The 21,050-nt window shown below is 40.1% G+C and overlaps 1 protein-coding gene across 2 annotated transcripts in view; it reads right to left on the bottom strand.

The window, feature by feature from the left end:
- Positions 1–20,802, bottom strand: part of IFTAP (intraflagellar transport associated protein) — a 67,809-nt gene extending 47,007 nt beyond the window's left edge. Inside the window, exons 1-4 of one of the 2 annotated variants that reach the window (XM_068989077.1) lie at positions 20,699–20,763; positions 16,234–16,310; positions 15,583–15,640; positions 2,711–2,866 (exon numbers count right to left, since the gene is read on the bottom strand). In XM_068989077.1, coding sequence (XP_068845178.1) covers positions 2,711–2,866; positions 15,583–15,640 — 214 coding nt within the window. In that variant the 5' untranslated portion in view covers positions 16,234–16,310; positions 20,699–20,763. Of the gene's footprint in view, positions 1–2,710; positions 2,867–15,582; positions 15,641–16,233; positions 16,311–20,698 lie in introns of both variants that reach the window. The other variant, XM_068989078.1, reaches the window with a different exon arrangement.
- Between the last annotated feature and the right edge of the window lie 248 nt (positions 20,803–21,050).

Raw genomic sequence — 21,050 nt, 5'->3', positions numbered from 1 at the left:
AAAGGGAAAAAACTAGTGTGCTTGGAGATGCAGTTTCTGTAACTTGCATCATCATTTATTTCAGCTCAATTTGGGGCCTAAACTGAACTCAAAATGAAGTCACCACATCTGCAACAGATTCTCTGGGCATGGAATGAGCACACAGAAATCTGCAAACAGAACAGACTCCTTACCCGGAAAAACAAAAACAGTGTAACCTCCTTAAAATATCCAAGTCCTTGCAAGAAGTTCTTACACTTTCAGAGTACAAAAATAAAGTCAGCCTTACAAGTAAGTTCCAAAGTAATCTGGGTTATCAAAAGGCCACTGGCATACCAAAATGCATGAATTCTGCCAGTTTTACCCTTCTTTCCACAGCCTACCCCAGCCATTCACACAACCACACATGTTTGGGTCTGGAAAACATGGAACCAAATCATTAGGCTCTAAGAAGGCAAGCATCTTCCTAAAGCCATGTGCATAAGACAAACGGTGATTTGGCCATTATCAAGATTAATTTGATCCACATATGATACCAAAATAGATCATTCTCAGCCCCAACTTAACAAAGTATTTCCTAAATTCTCTATTTCCCTTTCAGTTTAGTTCAGTTCAGTTTAGTTGACAGTCATGTCCAACTCTTTGCGACCCCATGGATCACAGCACGCTAGGCCTCCCTGTCCATCACTAACTCCAGGAGTTCACCCAAACTCATGTGCATTGAGTCAGTGATGCCATCCAGCCATCTCATCCTCTGTTGTCCCCTTCTCCTCCTGCCCCCAATCCCTCCCAGCATCAGAGTCTTTTCCAACACTTTGCATGAGGTGGCCAAAGTACTGGAGCTTCAGCTTTAGCATCATTCCTTCCAAAGAACACCCAGGGCTGCTCTCCTTTAGAATGGACTGGTTGGATCTCCTTGCAGTCCAAGGGACTCGCAAGAGTCTTCTCCAACACCACAGTTCAAAAGCATCAATTCTTCGGCGCTAAGCTTTCTTCACAGTCCAACACTCACATCCATATATGACCACTGGAAAAACCATAGCCTTGACTAGACAGACCTTTGTTGGCAAAGTAATATCTCTGCTTTTTAATGTGCTATCTAGGTCAGTCATAACTTTCCTTCCAAGGAGTAAGCATCTTTTAATTTCATAGCTGCAATCACCATCTGCAGTGATTTTGGAGCCCTAACCATATCTCCCTTAAGAGTAAACAAAACAGATAGATATTCCCACTACCTTGTACAATAAAAGAAACAGGTTAGAATCTCTTTTCCTTTTCTTAATTATAACTTCACTTCTTTTACATTTATTAAGGACACATGAATTATGGCTTCAAATCATGAAGCTGAGGATCCTGAGATTGTCATAACCTAAGAAATTATGGAACTCCCTATTTTCAATCCTGGGTAGACATTAAAATCACCACAGGAACTTTTAAAAAGTCTATATTCCTAGGCCCCATTAGGGCCCTGGAGTTGAGTCCAACATACAGGTAAGTCAATAGTCTCCCAAATGTGGAATCATGACCCAAAAAGGACCAAGGTTGAGAGCAAGCCAATGGCAGTCGAAACAGAACTCAATGCCTACAGGAGCCAGTGACGTGAAAGAAGCAGGCAGGATATGCACACGGTTTTAGGGTGTGTGAGAGCCAGAGATTGTGTCACACTAGTGAGGTCGCAGGGCATGGGCTCCTGAACTCTAGCTGCTGATACTGCCATCAGGGAAATAAGAGGTAACCATCTTCTCACTTAATCAGAAAAAAAGAAAAGATAGAAAATCAAGATTTTTGTGTAACATTTCCAACTTTTAAATGTTGGCTCAATAAAACAATAACAATACTGCATGAGGTAACCAAACACATTACAAAACACAGAACACGCGTTTAGCCTCTAGGGCTTCAGTTATCACTTCTGGTCTAAAGAGTGGCTTCCATTCTACAGAAACCACAGCATAATCAGCAGCACAATAACAACAATAACAATACCTAGCCTTCATTAAGCATTTACAAGCTAGCCATTATGCTAAGAGGTTTACATGGATTATCTCAATTAGCCTACATCAACCTTTACGGTACTATGAATATCCCCCCTTTACCAAGTGACTTCCCCTCGAGCCAGAAAGTAGCAATGCCAGAATCCAAACGTGCGAGGTATGACTCCATATCCTACATGGTGCTAGATTTCTTCAATGTTTTCAGTATGCTCTTAAAAGCCTGGACTCTTTGCACTTGTATTTTTTCAAAACTAAAACAAAGGGATTATACTATATGATTTCTCTGGTCCTTTTTGGTTCTCAAATTCAATGGCTCAGACTCCATAATACAACTCTTGGCTGGATAAAAAAGTTAGCATTTATATGCATCAGTTGCAAATGCCTTGATGAGAATAACCTGATCAAAACAATGGAATGAATGAATGCTCATTCAATAGTCTTTCTGAAAAGACAGCAAAGACATAAAATCATAATAAAATTCGTTACCTCTACTGGGCTTCCCTGCTGGCTCAGTTGGTAAAGAATCCACCTGCAATGTGGGAGACCTGGGTTCAATCCCTGGGTTAGGAAGATCCCGTGGAGGAGGACATGGGGAGGATACACTCCAGTATCCTTGCCCGGAGAATCCCGAGGGACAGACGAGCCTGAGGAGCTACAGTCCATGGGATTGCAAAGAATTGGACACAACTGAGCAACTTTCACTTCACTACTGTTATAGAAAGTTTACTTTTCCATCTTACCTTTTGAAAGATGAGTGAATGTTTTCAGAAATTCTTCATATGTTTGCTGATGACAATTAACAAACTTATCCAAGACTTCTTCAGTTAGCCGATCTTCATCCATCATCTCCAATTCTGGTGTCTGGGCAGGCATTCCTATTCGTAAGGCCACTTTATCTACAAGACCAAGAAAAACATGAGCTATGGTGAGTTGTGCAGTACCAGCCTCTTAAAAATACTCTAGATGGGTAGGTGGAAGAATTCCAAGACCCCAAAAGGACAAATCAAGATAGTTATTAGAGTGATATACCCTGGTTTAAGAGACCAGAGTTATATTCATATCTCAACTGCAGGATTGTTAACTATCCCAATTTTATTTTTGCCTGTTTCCTGGTTACCATCTTCTTAATTCACAGGGAAATCATCACACAGTTACATAACTAGAAACTAAAAATCTTTCAAGGTGAGATAAACCAACCACCCATCCAAAGACAACAGCAACAGTTGCTAATATTTGTTACTTATTGAGCACCTATTAGATACCAGGTACTGTTCTTTAACTTCATATCAATTTTAGCTCAGATTACAGAGCCAGTAAGCAGAAATGTCAGTTCTAGAAGTGTGACCCTAGAACCCATGCCCCTAAATACTTCACTATGTTTCTCTATCTACTGCATGACATACATACACACACCCTCCATACTCTGGTACTATTGCTGCCAAACAGTTGACTTGTCTGTGCTGTAACACATCCAGATATTGGAAACCCTTTATGTTCCAAAGAAGCCTTTGGACAGCTCTATTAAAGCTTCCTTCTAAAATAGCCTAAATGTGTCTTTGTGTTCCATACCCCAAACTGGTCCTGGGCCCCTGGAGGGGACTGAACCATTTCTTTTCATACATGATATCCTTTCAAATATTTGGGCAAGCCTATCCTGTCCTTTCTCAATCTTATTTAATCCACTTACACAAATTTATTTTTCAAAATTCTGTTCAGAATTCAGTTTGTCTCTGAAGGCTTTAGTTTTCCATCTCCCATCAGCACAAGAGCACATCATAACTTCTGTGCTGCTTTTCTCTGCTGTGTCCACTGTTCCACTTATCCCCGTGTATTGTAAATAGCTGTATACATGTCTGTGTCTTCTATGAGACCTGGAGCCCATGAGAGAAAGGGTCCATATCTTTTCATAGCTCAGGACATGGCACAGAGTTGGCGGTCCATCCATCTCAAGCTAATATTATTCATTTGAGCAGGTACTACAGTCAAATATTGTTAGAAGTTGGCCAAAAACTCTGCTAAGCCTACCCGGTCACTGTATCTGTACCTTATGTGACATGGCTTTGAATCCTTTCACCCTTCTGATCAATCTACCTGGAAAAGATTTCACACTGTCTGCTTCCCTTTAAAATATGTCATCCAGAAATGAAGACAAGATTCCAGGGACAGTCTGGAGACAATGAGATTTGATTAACTCTCATATTCTAAATGGCTCACTCCTACTTCATGCAAAGATCGTGGCCCCTTCACATTGTCAGATCACTGACTACTTCGCTAACTAAACGCTTGTCAGCTGAGACAATACCTCAATCCTTGAGGAGCCTGAACTTTGTTTTTAGTTGTGATATTTCACCTTGTTGAATTCCGTTCATTCTGTGTGAAATATGATTCTTACACAGCTTTGAGAAAAACGACAATCTACAAAAAGCAGAAGAATAATGACAGCCTACACAGCCAGTGTGATTCACGGGAGGGGTTCTCCGATACTACATAAATTCCGTGGTTCTTCTATTTTTCCGGAATAAAAGTGAACATCTGGTGTCTGTTCTTAACTTTATTATTTGATACTTACCATAAAGTTAAGGAAAAACAAACCAAAAATATATTCACAAGATGATACCCAAACTCACTTAGTGGCAAGACCCAACCTGCATTAACATGAAAGTGTTTGTGGCTTTTATTTATTCTGTATAAATAGTATTACTATTTACGTTTCCCTGAAAAAAAAAAAAAACTAATGGGCTTGCTTTTGAGGTGCTTTTCCAGACTCCACTGTAGATTTTGTGTATTAATAATATGTGGCATTTGCCCTGATTACCTTTCTAAACTCCAAAACACTTTTAAATTCTGAAAGACAACTGACCCCAAGAGTTTTAAATAGGAAGTATGAAGCTACAGGTACCTCTCAAGACTGCTGTAAGGATTAGATGAATATACAGGGGGCCTCAAGAAATGTCAGCCATGAGGATGACAACAACGGATAAGTCTTAGTATTCTGTCCTTTGTTTACATGAAGACCTGTGTTGACTGTGACCCCTTTGACTTTGAAGGTACTAATATTACCCAAAGATCAATCAAGAGAATTCATGATGCTTTACAACCCTAGATAAAACATGATATTGTAGCAGTCCAAGTGAAAATAAAAAGTCTAGCTATGCACCAACCCAAAATGAAAGAAACAATTTGTACCTGAAAATTAGGTATAAGAAAAAGCACCAGTTACAGTTTATGCAGTTTATAATACTGCCAGGCTTCAGCAACCCATAGTTTAATAAATTATGCTTGCAACTGCTAGCTAATAAATAATGATAAATTCAAAGGTGGTTATTATTTAACTATCAGTAGGACAAATACTTAATTACCAAAATGTTAATGTCAATCTGCTTTTCCAGAAGTGGACCCCAGCAAAATTCCAGCACTGTATTATAGCAACCTCTTCCTCAAGCTATCTCAGGTAATCTACTTCTGCAGACAAATATCAAACAGAAGCAGCCAGGTTGTATCTTATATTGCTGTAGATGCCTTCCCATGGATGCTTTGAGAGTTATAATAGGAATTCCTTTAGACATGCTTTGCAATTCTCAAATTGGTATATTTTGAGTATTTAGCCTTAACACATCTCAATTTTACTAAAGGCAGACAATTAACGGGCTGTGCGCAGCACAAATTCAACATCTTTCAATGTCTTTAATTTTGTTCCTGTGGTTATCACAATACAGTAACTGTATGGACTTTTTAAAAAGACTTGCAAAATCCAGCTTTACAAGCTGTCATGATTTAAAGAGTTTAACCCACCTTCAAATTTAGAACTTTCCTTATCTATGAAAATACAAATAACCTCATGTTAAAAGTCCTCAGAGACTGACAGAGCAGATAATCATTTACCAGACAATCAAGTGGTTTATGCAAATCCTAGTGGTTTTCTAGAAGGAAGCATTGCTTTTTCAGTTACCGTTCACATTAGTTTGTGTTTTTACTATGAAGTATTTTTCTAAAAGAGAAAAAGGAAGAGACAGAGATATACTTGTCTGGATAACAGGATTCTTTGATTTGGTTTTTTTTGTCTTAAAGCTTAAAGCTCCACATAAAAAAGACCCAGAACACATTGTGATGATAAGTAAATGTGTAACAACATACACTTTCATAATCACAGCCTCCAAAAGGAACCACTGGGAGGATGTACTGCTCTGCTTGGACTACTAAACTCCACAAAAGACCACAAGCTTCCTTAGGAACAGGATTCTCTTCTTACTGAGTCCCTGGGAGCTAGCACAAGAACCACACCATCTTCCTGGAGACCCGCTTTCTTCCTATCAAATAACAAAACTAACACCACTCAAGCCAGGTGGTGTCATCTGCTCTCTGAAAGAACACACAACACATCCAGGCTGGTACTGAACCCAGGTTTGCTCACTGCCATAAAGAACAATACTTGAGAGACAAGTATTGGTAAAAAAGGAAAAGCTGCCTTATTCAGGAGGCCAGTGACCTGGGGAGATGGTGGGCTAATGTCCTAAGGTCATCTCCAAGTTGCTGGCTAGGAGACCAAGGCTTTCAAGGGGAGTTTCAGGGATGTACAAGCAGGGGTCGACATGCAGAACGGCAGTCAGCTCCGATAATCATGTCCAAACTGGTCTACTTAATGTCATCCTCATTAAGTGTTCATTAATTTTCTACTCAGGATCATTCCATTCCCATGTCCTCGAGGTTGGTTTCTGAAATTCTTAAGCAAGCGAGATAAGTTCTCATTCTCTCCTCGTCAGCTTGTCATTATCTAGGCAGCTCTGAGGCATGCCAGGGCCAGCAGGAAAGGAAAATGCCCATGAACTTGAAAATCTGTGCTGTTCAAGATGGATCAGCTCATGCCCTGGCCATAAGTCCCCACTGTCAATCCTTCATTCCATTTCTATGGAACAGGGGCAAAGGTCTTTCTTTCTTTCTAGGAGAAAGCAAAAGCAATGGTTGGGACATTTTGTTATATACTTAGAGCCTTCATGATGGTTTAGGAGTTTCAGTTTTTAATTGACTCTCTCTGTGTCATCAATTTCAGGTCCACTTGGAGCCAGTAGGTTGAACCCACAGGACATTATCTCAACAGTTCGGGATCATAAATCAAGACACTGGTTTAAGCTAACAATAGAAAAAAATTATGTTGGGCTGTTTTTTCCTTTGTTTGCACATTCCCTCACTTCTCTAGATAGTACCTGTTTGAATCTGCTCTTTGGAGCTCAGGGAAGGTTTAGGAGACTAAAGCCTTTTTATAAACAAGAGGCAAGCAGAGGACAGAGTGGGGATTGAGGGGTGATCTGTCCTGGGAAGGTCCCTGTAAAGGGTCCCACTCCTTTACAGACATTATTATAAAATAAGGTATGTGGAACTATCACCGCTGATGTAGCATTTTTTTGATACTTATCTTCAGATCCCTGCCTCATGTGACTTACTTAAAACACATTTGTCAGAGACGAGAGCAAGAAGCCTTAAGAAGCATGTCACCCTGAGCTAGTAACCTTTCAAAACATATAATCTGCTTCCTAACAGTAGAGAAAGGTATATGCCTGCAAAATCGTGTTTGCTGTTGTTGTTAACTGTGAGGCTTACTGCTGATACTTGAAAGTAATAGATAACACATTTTTAAAGAGTTTCGCAGGGACTATCAAAGCCCACTGTCTCAAATTCTCATAGTTCTGTTCAAAGCTGCTCCTGAAGTATGAAAGGTAAAATGGGATATTTTACAAAGAACTCACAAAGCCTGAGGAAGGAAAACGTCAACCTTGGTGCTGCACAGGCTAGGTCTCTTTTTATACTTTGGAAAATGAACAAATCTCAAATGACCAAATTACACAGTAAGGGTACAGATTTATTTACATGATAGAAGAGACCTGGTATAAACTGACAGCCTCTGCCTTGACTGAACAACAACTATTTTGCATCCTATAATATTTTCATGTTGTTTAGATCATATTAAGGAGAATGAAATTCAGTGACAGAAATTGGCACAGATTCTCAGAGTTGACAGAAACCTAAAGGTCATCTAGTTCAATCACAGAATACAAATGAATGAATCTCGAAAAGAAACTTAAGTGAGGTTTTTGCCAACTGATGACTCTACCGGTGAGCAGCATTACATGGTTCTCATAGACAGTAATGAGATGTTCCTGGTTATGATTTTTAATGCATAGATGAAGTCAGGAAATTAAGAAATAAGCAGCAATCTCACTCAGGTTGGGTGTATTCATGTGTCTGACTACAACTATGTTCTTTTTCCCAATAATATCCCAATAACATACAAAACCTCTTGAGGCAAAATGCACACACACACACACGCATATATATCATTTGTTTTAGACATTTACCAATACAAACAGGAAAACAAAGGAAAAGAGGAAGACATAAATACAAAACTTCTTATGAAATAGAAGAGGATCTAAATTCCTTTACAGTTTTTATCTGGGTGATAAAAACATACATTCTGGCATCAAAGAATACACAACACTTCAAGTTACAAGCTTCTCCCAACGAGCCTTTTCTAACACTTTAAAAAGCATGGAATTCTCCATTATCACCAAAAAAGCTGACAGTATAAGCCTCTAGATTTCCATATAGATTCCCCTTGATACAACCCTTTGCAGTGAATATTAAAGGAAGCCTTTGGTGGGAGGCAGGAGAGGCTTGGAGATAACTGCTAACTATAAAGCTTTAGAAAAGCAGCTTCCCAGGTGGTTCAGTGCCAATGCAAGAGATGCAGGTTCGATCCATGGGCTGGGAAGATCCCCTGGAGAAGGAAATGGCAACCCACTCCAGTATTCTTGCCTGGAAAATTGCATGGACAGAGGAGACTGGCGGCTACGTCCATGGGGTCACAAAAGAGTCAGACACGGCTTAGTGACTAAACAACAACAAAGCTTTAGAGGAGAAAAGCTGCATATTGTCATCTGTGCAGAGGTCTCAGAAGTTGGCACATCTTTGTTATACTTTTTCCTTGACAAAAATCTCATCTTAAGGAAAAGAGAAAGAGAAAACACCCAGTAAAAGTTTACCAAGAATGTTGGAACTTGGGCGTGTTGATGGTTTTCCTCTTGCAATAAGCTCTAGAGAGTGGGAATAATACTAACCTATAAAATTACATGTTTAAGCAAAAAGTTTCCTCTTGAAAAATTTGCTTCCCTTTCCTGATCATCCATCCAAGTTACCATAATGGGGTTTCTTGAAGCTATAATTTACTAAGACTTGCTCATCAACAGATTGTATAAAATCAATTTTATTTCCCCAAAACATACTCTTCCTCCAAGCTGCTCAAGCCAATCCAGAAATGTCTACATTGACTCACTGAGGCGGGTCAACTATTAGACTGTTTTCAATTACACAGTTATTAATTCCATTAAACAAAAATGCAAAGAGTTAAGCATTCAGAACTTCCCTCTCCTTGCTTACTCCTTATTTTTTTTTTAAAAAAAGCAAATTACCTGTGGACATGGAAGCTGAAAGATGTACCCGTAAGACAAATTTTAGAAAATCCAGCGTTTTTGAAAGCAAAAAAATTACTTTTCCACTATCATTTTTGTTTCTTAATTTGCTTTTTTGAAAAATTTGAGTCAATCACCTACCTTCACCTCCTAACAAAGCTACAAACATATTCACTGATCACTGCTGCTGCTGCCAAGTCGCTTCAGTCGTGTCCGACTCTGTGTGACCCCACAGACGGCAACCCACCAGGCTCTGCCATCCCTGGGATTCCCTAGGCAAGAACACTGGAGTGGGTTGCCATTTCCTTCTCCAATGCATGACCTCCCGACTAGTACATTTTATCAAGAAAAATGTACAATACGCATATTTCAATGTTACTCAAAACTGATCTCCTGGCCTCAGAAATGTGATCATCTACCTCAATGAGTTATGGACAATAATAGTGAGTATTTCAGTGAAGATTTTTTTCAAGGCCCCTCATAAACCTGTGGATCCAAACAGGCAGTAGAGTTTCTAAGTCAACTTTAGAGCTCTATAATCACGCAATAAGGTTTCAATCATAAAAGAGTTATTAGCTCAACTGTAATCCCGAATTCCCATGGATACAATGTCCCATTATTGTGCATTTTATCTGTATTGCATGACAACTGTGGCACAAAAACATCCACTCTCAATTAAACTCATCTCTTTGTCTGGCTTCCCAGCCTGTGGGCCACGTGCTCAGCACACAGCACTTCCACAAAACCAGAAAGCCTGCTTTAAAGCAACACCTGCACAGCTAGTTAGGAGCAAGTGTAGACCCACCAGACTAAATCAACCCTGTTTTTAGGAATTCATTTCAAAAAGTGTTTCAAAATGCCAGATGGTGCAAATAATATCGACCTTCTCATTTGACATTCTCTTAAAAAGAAGATTTTAAAGCTGTATTTCTCAGCTATTTTTGATTCTAAATTCCTATGACCGTAGAATAACAAATGGGCCTTAAGGAATAACACAATGATGCCCTAATTTCCAATTTCCCTCAGCACTTTATTTGCAATTTTGCTTCGATGTACACAACATAACACACACATACACCTACATAAAAACCAATTTCTTTTTGCCAGCATGGTTTCTATACACAAAAGTAGTTCAGTTCAGTCGCTCAGTCATACCTGACTCTTTGCGACCCCATGAATCACAGCACACCAGGCCTCCCTGTCCATCACCAACTCCCGGAGTTCACTCAGACTCACGTCCATCGAGTCATGATGCCATCCAGCCATCTCATCCTCTGTCGTCCCCTTCTCCTCCTGCCCCCAATCCCTCCCAGCATCAGAGTCTTTTCCAGTGAGTCAACTCCTCACATGAGGTGGCCAAAGTACTGGAGTTTCAGCTTTAGCATCATTCCTTCCAAAGAAATCCCAGGGTTGATCTCCTTCAGAATGGACTGGTTGGATCTCCTTGCAGTCCAAGGGACTCTCAAGAGTCTTCTCCAACACCACAGTTCAAAAGCATCAATTCTTCAGCGCTCAGGGAGAAGTTAAGAAACACAAATTCCCTCCTTCTCTAAGAATAAAAATTTTAAGTGCATTTTCTTTCTGAAACAACACTGTAAATCACCTCTGAAATGTTGGTCCATTTTATTCTACAATTAGGAATCCTCCTTAAAAATCAGAGAATGTTCCGGTCATGTGGCTGCATTTAATTCATCACTTTAAATAAAAAATGACAACTCATTTGTCATGTTCTTCTCTTGACAATCCATCACACTAACTGTAGATTGCTTCCGTCTATGTTTCCTCTTCCTTCCTCTTTTCTCCTCTGTGCTAGTTTCGGTTGTGGCTTCTATCGTGGGATTCATTCAACAAGTCAGACATCTCCCTTTCCCATACTATTTACATTATTTCCTGAAAAAAAGTCAGCCACTTATTTAAAAAAGCAAAACTTGTCTATGCCTGTTTGAATGCTATGAAAAGCTGCCATCGACCTTATTTCAAACACTTGCTAACCCGTTGGGCAATAATGTCATTTCAGTTGTTTTTTCATTTATAAAAGGGGATGGAAATGCTTGACAGGTCACTACATTTCCTGGGAAACACTGTCACGAGTTCACAAAACTGTGCTCCTCCTCTGCCCGCCTCAGCTCACCATGTACACACACTCCTGCAGCTGTGTTACCCTTTCAAGTTATTTAACTTTTCTAGCCTTAAGTAGTGTGGATGTAGGTATAAAGGGACAGGATCTGAAGCTGTCTTCCATCTCTGACGTTCTATTTTTCTCCAACTATGTTTCCTTTTTATTCAATTACTATGACAGTATATCCCATTACTAAGTCTTTTATCTCCTCTGTGGAATAAAGATTATTTTACTCTGTAATGACACTGACTTGTATTCTTTAATTGCCCATTGTCTTTGGATTTAAGGTAGAAGAAATACACATATCACAGCATGAATTTGACTCTGCCCCTATAATTGTGATTTCTTGGTGAACTTTTGAGAAAGGGTGACTACTTCCTACTATCATGCAAGCTCCTTAAGGCAAGACCTGTGTCTGTAATATTTTTTTTCCCTAATCCTCCACAGTGGAGGTACACAGTGGATGCTGTATAAATATTGTTCATGACTTCACATTTAGCTTCTGTGCTAGCATTTTGATAGGCTGGGGACAACTAACCCACTCAGCAACCAACTACCTGTTTTCTGGTGTTAGTAGAACGCAAAGGCTAAAGCACTTACCTAAACCCACCCCTGGTTTCTGTGTTGCATTTATTATTTTATATTTATTGTGGAGATATCCACTATGTCAATTAGATGAGAGCTGTCACTGATGCTGGAATTTCAAGTGCCATAATCGTTATACAACACCATGAATAGGTTAGGGAAATAACCCAATGCTCTTTTGCAGAAAGAGATTTAAAAAATCACTGTAGGGAGTAACCAGAAGAGATGATGACATTTTTCAAAGAATGATCAACATTTCAAATGATGAAAATCAGCCAAACAACTGAGCTACTTGCTTGGTTTTTAAAAAGTCAACCCTGAAAACGCATCCTAAAATTTTTCAAAAAATGAACATCTTCACTTTTACAAATAAATTTATGGCACATCATCATTAGACAGATTTATTGAGTACACTCTCTATAACAGACACTTCATATCCATCCATCCTCCCAATAAGGCAGGTATCACCGTTGTTTTAGAGATAAGGACTGAAGATCAAAAAAGCCATTCAGCTAGTAAGTGGCAGAACTCAGACTCAAATCCAAATCTATCTACCTCTAATCACTACATTCTATCATCTAAGCCACACAGAACCTGACTAAATGACCAACAACATTGAACGGTCTGATAGATTACATTATATTTACCTAATGGAATTTTAGGCAAGTATTAAAAATTATAAAGGTGGAAATATACATTTCATAGCATATATGAAATAACATTACATTGAAAAGATAAAACACAATTTAAATACATTCTTATCATAATTATTAATGTATGTACACCTGGATAAAAATTAGAACACAAAAAAATTTCTGGTTAGGAAATGGGCTTAATAAATGGTATATATTTTTCTTGAGGTAACTGTTTTTAATGGATTGTTTTAAAATTAAGTCAGCTACAGTAATCAAGGCAGTGTGGTATCGGTGAAAGAATATACAAAGAGATCAATGGAACCGAACAGAGAACCCAGGATAGATCCACCTAAGTAGAGCTAACTGATCTCTGACAGAGGAGCAAGGGCAACACAACAGAGGAAAAATAGTCTTTTCAACAAAGGATTCTGGAACAACTGGACACCCACAAGCAAAAATAGGAATCTAGGCTTATTAATAAAATGGATCACTGAACAAAGAGTAAACCACAAAATTATGAAACTCCTAGACGTTTTATATCAGAAGAAAACCTAGATGACCTTGGATATGGCAATGGGGTTTTTAGATACAACACTAAAGGCATGATCCATTAAAAATATAATTGATAAGCTGAACTTCACCAAAATTAAAGACTTATGCTCACCAAAAAACACAGACAAAAGAATGAAAAGAAAAGCCATACGATGGGAGAAAATACTTGCAAAAAAAAAAATCTGATAAAGAACTGTTATCCAAAATATACAAAGAACTCTTAAGATGCAACAACGAAAAGACAAATAACCTGATTAAAAAATAGGCCAAACACCTTGGTAGACACCTCACTGAAGAAGACGTACAGATTACAAGCAAATGGAGAGATGTTCGCATCAAGTCATTAGCGAAGTGACAAAATTCAAACAGTGAGATACTACACACCTATCAGCATTGCCAAGATCCAGAATGTTGACCACATCAACTGCTGGTGAGGATGTAAGCAACATGAACTCTCATTCACTGCTAGTGGGTATACAAAATCATAAAGACAGTTTGGAGGTTTCTTACAAAACTAAACATACTCTTACCATATGATTCACTAACAGGGCTCCTTCGTATTTACCCAAAGGACTTGAAAACTTACGTCCACACAAAAACCTGCACATGGATGTTTATAGCAGCTTTATTTATAACTGCCAAAATCTGAAAGCAACCAAGGTGTCGTTTGGTAGGAAGACAGATGAACTGTGGATATCCAGGCAATGAAATACTACTATTCAGAGCTAAAAAGAAATGAGCTATCAAGTCATAGAAAGACATGGAGGAAACTTAAATGCATGCTACTAAGGGAAAGAAGCCAATCTGAAAACTATATGACATCGTGAAATCCGCAAAAGTATGGAAACAATAAAAAAAAGATTAGTGGTTTCAGGGGTTGAGGAAAGGGAGCAGTGAGTAGGTGGAGAACAGAGAACTTTTAGGGCAGTGAAATTATTCTGCATGATCCTGTAATAATAGATACATGCCATTATACATTTGTCCAAACCCCTGAATGTACACCACCAAGAGTGAATGTTAACTTAAACTCTGAACGTTGAGTGATAATAATGTGTCAGTGTGGGCTTCCTTGGTGGCTCAGTGAGTAAAGAATCCACCTGCAATGCAGGAGATCTGGGTTCGATCCCTGAGTTGGGAAGATCCCCTGGAGGAGGGCACGGCAACCCACTCCAGTATTCTCGCCTGGAGAATCCCCACGGAAAAAGGAACCTGGCGGGCTGCAGTCTACGGGGTTGCAAACAGTCGGTCACAACTGAGCGACTAAGCACAGCACAATGTGTCAATGCAGGTTCATCTATTTTAACAAATGTATCTCTGGTGGGAGGTACTGATAACAAGAGGCTATGAATGAGTAGGGGCACCAGGTATATGGAAACTCTACTATTCACACAATTTTGCTACAAACCTAAAACTGCTCTAAAAAATAAAATTTATCTTAAAAAATTAAGCCAGCTTTTACATCTGCTCGGAACCCTTTGGTTTACTCTTCCTTTGACTGTGAAACTTTGGAATAGGGACAGGGGAGGCTACTATCACAGTTTTTAAGACTGCTGTGGAATATTTTCCTTGGCGGAACATTTATTTAATCTTTTTGCAACAGTCTTTTGAGGTTGATATTTCTATCCCCATTTCAGAGGTGAGGAAACAGAGGCTTAAGGATTAAGATGACTCCACCTGGAAAACAGCAAAGTTGGCAGAGAAAACCAGGGCCACTTGACTATAAAGCCCATTTTCTTAATCACCCCACTGTATAATCCTACACAGCAGCTGCCCAATATAAAGTGGGTGGTAGGCCTCCCATAAACAGAACTCCTTTTGATTTTGAGAAGACCACTCAAAATCACGGACATTGGTACTAGTAGTTTCTGTTTTAGGAAAAATAATTTCCCATTTGAATTACGATAGTATTTATTTGTTGCCGTTGTTGCTGTTTAGTCACCAAGTCATGTCTGACTCTGTAAACCCCTGGACTGTAGCCCGCCAGGCTCTTTTGTCCATGGGATTTCCCAAGCCAGAATACTGGAGTGGGTTGCCACTTCCTTCTCCAGGGAATCTTCCCAACTAGGGGATCAAACCCATGACTCCTGTTTGGCTTGGCAGGTGGGTTCTTTACCACGGAGCCACCTGGGAAGCCCCAGTATTTATTTAAATCATATTAATTATATTCATTTTTCTAAAATGTTTTTGATAAATCAGGTTTCTACCAGGGCTTTTTTTTCTGTCTTTACAGATGAATAGTAGATTAGGTTTTCATTGCTCACCAGTAAGGAAACAGTTAAATCTTGAGGGTACACCCTGGTGGATATCTCCCTCAACCATCTAAAGAAAAAAAAAAAGTCACAGTCAGTTACTCCCGTTAGATCTGCGTTCACTGGGACATCTGTAGGCACACATACATGCTCTGTTTACCATCATTCTTCTGCAGGCCACGGTCAGAGTCAGCAGTCAGTGAATCTTCCCCAAGTGCTGACATTTAATACCGGGTTTAGCGGCAAAGATTGAGAGAGGGCTGAGCAGACCCCTGGCCTTCAGGTAGGTCCAATAACTTCATTTCTACTGGAGCTAAAACCTGGGAGCTTATGCTTGTCAACTTTTAGGGAAAGATGCCCCCTTCAGCAGTATGTTAGTTCCAGTTGGACTGGGTGTCCAGATAGGGAAGGGATGATGTAGAATTTGGAGAGAAAGGGGCTTTCTGGTCTCAGGCTGCAACAAGGATTTTACTCCTGTGGCATCCGAGTTGACATATTAAACTTAGTGCATAAATGCTTCTCTGATACAAGGGTCAGAAGGAAGACCCAATCCTGGCTCCACTGTCAGCAAACAAAATCAAACAATGTGTGCCTCAAGCCTGATTAACTATGCAAGATAGGGTTAATCCACACACTGAAAAGACTGTAGTTACATGAGGTTACCTGCTATTTTGGAGCAATCAGGAAAACGTGGGCCACGCCGATCAGTAAGATTTAATGCTTCCGAGTACAGTAGCTTTCTTTGGAAGGGAAAAAAAGTCAGTTCAAACACAGGAAACTACAAACCCAGACCTCACACCATTAGTCCTCTTTTGATTCTCAACTATGCCCTAGCTTCATAGTGAATAAGTGAAATGCTCCCTGCTGAGGGATGTTAGCATGGGGTTGAGAAACCTGTATAAATTTATTGGTCCCGTATTTCTGTCTCTTAAAAAGAATCTTTAATGTGTTGACTTTGAAAGTTCCTTCAATCGAAGAACAGTGTCTTCTTTTTCAAACCCTGCCTGTTTTTATCTGGCCTATTTAAAGAGAAGCACCTCAGCAGATTATTTTAGTTATAGTATCACCTTTTAAAAACTCATTTAAAAACCGAGATGGGACAAATAGAGTCACATTGAAACCGTGGAAAATATACCATAGTCTACTCCTGTGAAGACATATTTAAGTTAGTAAAGCAAAACTGCAAAATCTAAACTACATGGCAAAATAAAGTGAAAACACTTTCAATGTTCTTGTTCATTCTTTAAATGCATAAGTCATCCGGCCATGGTTTAAAATGTGTAATCTAAAAACTAAAAACACAAACACTTTGTGTTTCAAGAAGAGGTAATTCACCTTAACAGTAATCAACTTTACCACTATTTTTAGGGCCCTGTAATTATGGGGTGAGCCAAGAGCAGGACATCAAAGGGAAAACAGGTCAGGAATCTTTGGGCACCCAAAAAAGCTACACAAAGAGGTAGTATTCGTCATGTCTTGCCTAAGAAATGTTTGTTTAATCTGCAATAACCATGTTTTCCTTTATGAGGAGTCAAAATCCCTATGAACTTTATTTATAATCAATTTTTTTTAGTAATCTGTTTGTTTTTTCAATGAGAACACATTGTATAGCACAGAGAACTCTACGTAAGGCACTGTGGTGACCTGAACGAGAAGGAAGTCCAAAAGGGAGGGGATATGTGTATATGTGTGGCTGATTCATTTTGTTGTACAGTAGAAACTCATACAACGTTGCAAAGCAATTATACTCCAATAAAAATTAATTTAAAATTCAAAATCCCCATGAACTTCAAAATGAAGCCAATAGGCTACAGTGAAACTTTCTGTTTAAAAGCAAGCACTCTTGGTGTATGGTCACCCCTTGGGATCTGGGATCCATTACCTCTGCATAGCGGGCTTTCTAGCCCAGTCATTACTGGGTGATGGCCAGTCTTCCCTGGTGTTTACAATAAGCAGGCGCTGGCGCGGGTGCTCCCTCAACCCCAGAGTGGGCAACTCTGAAAATAATCTGCACGTCATGCTGAGTGTAATCACTGCTGGTTTTCCTTTACTAAACTGAGTGCCAACAATATTTCCCTTTAGTTCCAATGGAGAGCATTTTCTTAGTTGCAAAGATGCCTTCTCTCACATACACCTGGATAGGCCACAGGTAAATAAAACACTTGCCCAGGTTATTTCATAAGCAAGGCAAGTTGCTGAACCTGCAAACCACCATGTCTGAGGAAGAAAGAGGCTTGCTTCATAACCTTAGGCATAATCCTTCTCATTCAAGTTCCTCATTTGCTTTAATAACCCACAAGATGATTATTAAAATATCACACTTTGAATCTCCCAAGCTAAAAATAACTAGAAGAAAATAATTAGCAATTAATTAAATCTGATCTTCAAGGCCCCACCAAAACTGCATTAGACTGACCATAGATTCCAAATGGCCCAAGGAAACTTTGCAGACAGAATAAAACAAATTATACCATCAAATAATGTTTGCTGTATGGTGTGCTATGCTCAGTCACTAAGTCCTATCCAACTCTTTACAACCCCATAGACTGTAGCCCTGGAGAAGGCAATGGCACCCCACTCCAGTACTCTTGCCTGGGAAATCCCATGGGCGGAGGAGCCTGGTAGGCTACAGTCCATGGGGTAGCGAAGAGTCGGACACGACTGAGCGATTTCACTTTCACTTTTCACTTTCATGCATTGGAGAAGGAAATGGCAACCCACTCCACTGTTCTTGCCTGGAGAATCCCAGGGATGGGGGAGCCTGGTGGACTGCCATCTATGGGGTCGCACAGAGTCGGACATGACTGACGCAACTTAGCAGCAGCAGCAGACTGTAGCCCCTCCAGGCTCCTGGACCAGTACATGGAATTTTCCAAGTAAGAATGCCGGAGTGGGTTGTCATTTCCTTCTCCAGGGGATCTTCCTGACCCAGGTATCAAACCTGCATCTCCTGCACTGGCAGGCTAATGTTTATTCAATACTTATTATGCACCAGCATATATAATCACATATGTGCTGTGTGATTTACGTGTGTCATCTCATTTACTCTCAAAAATAACTCAATGAATAGATACTAATACTATCCCTACTTCACAGATAAGAAAACAGAGAAAATAAACTTGGCCAAGAGAATTAAACAGCAAATATGTGTTTCAGCCCAAATTTGGACTCAGGCAATCTAACTTAAGAGTCTGCATATTTAATCAGGAGTTAGTGGAAGGGTAACAAGAAGAATAAAATATTCCCTGTTACTTAAATTGAGCTCACCACCAACACCTCTGTCCTACTGTCCTATGCATGCACCGTCGTGTCCAACTCTTTGGGCCCCGTGGACTACAAGCCCACCAGGCTCCTCTATGGGATTGCCCAAGCAAGAATACTGGAGTGGGTTGCCATTTCCTCCTCCAGGGGATCTTCCCAACCCAGGGATCAAACCCACATTTCCTGAATTGCAGGCAGATTCTTTACCACTGAGCCACCTGGGAGGCCCCTTCTGTTGCATCAGTTCAGTTCAGTCACTCAGTGGTGTCTGACTCTTTGTGACCCCATGGACTGTAGCACACCAGGCTTCCCTGTCCATCAACCAACTCCTGGAGATTACTCAAACTCATGTCCATCAAGTTGGTAATGCCATCCAGCCATCTCATCCTCTGTCGTCCCCTTCTCCTCCTGCATACAATCTTTCTCAGTATCAGGGTTTTTTTCATCCTCTGTCGTCCCCTTCTCTTCCTGCATACAATCTTTCTCAGTATCAGGGTTTCTTTCAATGAGTCAGTTCTTCGCATCAGGTGCCCAAAGCACTGGAGCTTCAGCTTCAGCATCATTCCTTCCAATGAATACTCAGAACTGATTTTCTTTAGGACTGACTGTTGCATATGTTTATTCAATTCTCACCAGTCTAAAAAATTATCAATCTATACCCACTAACCAGATTCCCAGACCTTAAAACCCTTATCAGCTAACTGTGTATTAACAACCTTACTTTTCATAAGTTCAAATATAATCATCACAACTAGGACTTACAGTGTACAAAGCCCTGTTCTAAGTGCTTTGCGTGTTATTAACTTACTAATCACAACTTACATCAACCAGTGAGGTAGGTAAAATTATCATTTTACAGATGAGGAAACTAGACACAGGTTAAATTACTTGCCCAAGGTAACATAGGAAGTGACAGAGCCAGGATTTGAATCCAGGAAGTCAACTTTCAGAGTCCATCCTCTTAGCCACTGTTTTTGAAACATTAACAGTTTATTCTTAGAAGTCAAGTAATCTGTGCTTTTTTTGTTTCCTTTAATTTAGGAATTTAGTCTGCAAACAGGGAGTGTATTTCACATAAAGGCTCCTGATATCCCTTCAAGGTAGGTAATAATTTTTTTTAATTAATCAAGCTTACTTCATCTGATAAATATCTCTTTTTAAAAATCATACAAATATTACCTTCTGTATAATGCTGGTACCTCTTTTTTTAACGCTTGCTTACAACAGAATTACTAAAGAACAACTTCGAGGTTCTGGATCTGAAATAATGGCCACTAAATCTCATTTTCTTATCCAAAGAGGGAGGAAGGGAGGGAGGGGAAGAGACAGGGGAGAGAAGAGGTGTTGGAAAACTTCTCTGCTTCCCTAAAAGAAATCTAAAACCGAAGCAAGAGCAGCTGAGAAAGCAAACAGCCTTTGGCGAGGTATTCGGTAAAGTCTAATTACCATATTTCCATGACTACATACAGGAATGGTAAAAATCACTATCAGGTAAATTCTCCCCAGCACGCTGGGTATTCAGAGATTAATCTTTTGGTTCTGCAAAACAGTCACAGCTTGGTATTCTCAGTGCCCCCTTCGAACTCCCGCCCCAGCAACCTAAGGATGCCCAAGTGTGCAATTTTGAGCCCAAGCTCCAAAGCGTCCCGGCAAGAGTCCATGAGGACACTTGGCCAGGAGTCTCTTCAGGCGGCGGTTCCCAGGCAACCCCACTCTGGCCAGAAGCAGCTGTGCTTCCTACCCGGTCAGCTGTTAATGAGTCCCCCGGAGAGGCTACAACACCACCCGGGCGCGGGTAGCCTGACGCCCCTCCTGGTACGCAACTTTCCCATAACCTGGATGTTAGGTGTGCATCAGCCATTCTCACCTCCCACTCCCTAGTTTTCTGTCTTGGCTCCCAGCTAGTCACTTCGCATTTTTGGCATCTTTACTCAGCGAGACTTGTCTCCTGGAGAAGCAACTATTGGAGCCACACGCCCCACAGAGAATGGATTCCTGGGAAATGTAGTTCTTTCTGCTGACAAGTGGTGAATCTTTAAGGGAAAATGACTACAATTCCCAGAAATCTAAGGGACGGTAGTCCATGTCCAAAACAGCTCCCAGCTGCTACGATTGTTTTAAGCAAAAAGGTTCTGTGTCCCTTTGCTTGTCTAGCCGCCTGAATTTTTGCTATTCCACTGCAAACTTACGGGACAACTCTTTATTTTTAACGTGCTTTT

Source organism: Capricornis sumatraensis, chromosome 16 (assembly GCF_032405125.1).
Source record: "Capricornis sumatraensis isolate serow.1 chromosome 16, serow.2, whole genome shotgun sequence".
Classification (NCBI taxonomy): domain Eukaryota; kingdom Metazoa; phylum Chordata; class Mammalia; order Artiodactyla; family Bovidae; genus Capricornis; species Capricornis sumatraensis.
This window is presented reverse-complemented; position numbering and strand designations above follow the sequence as displayed.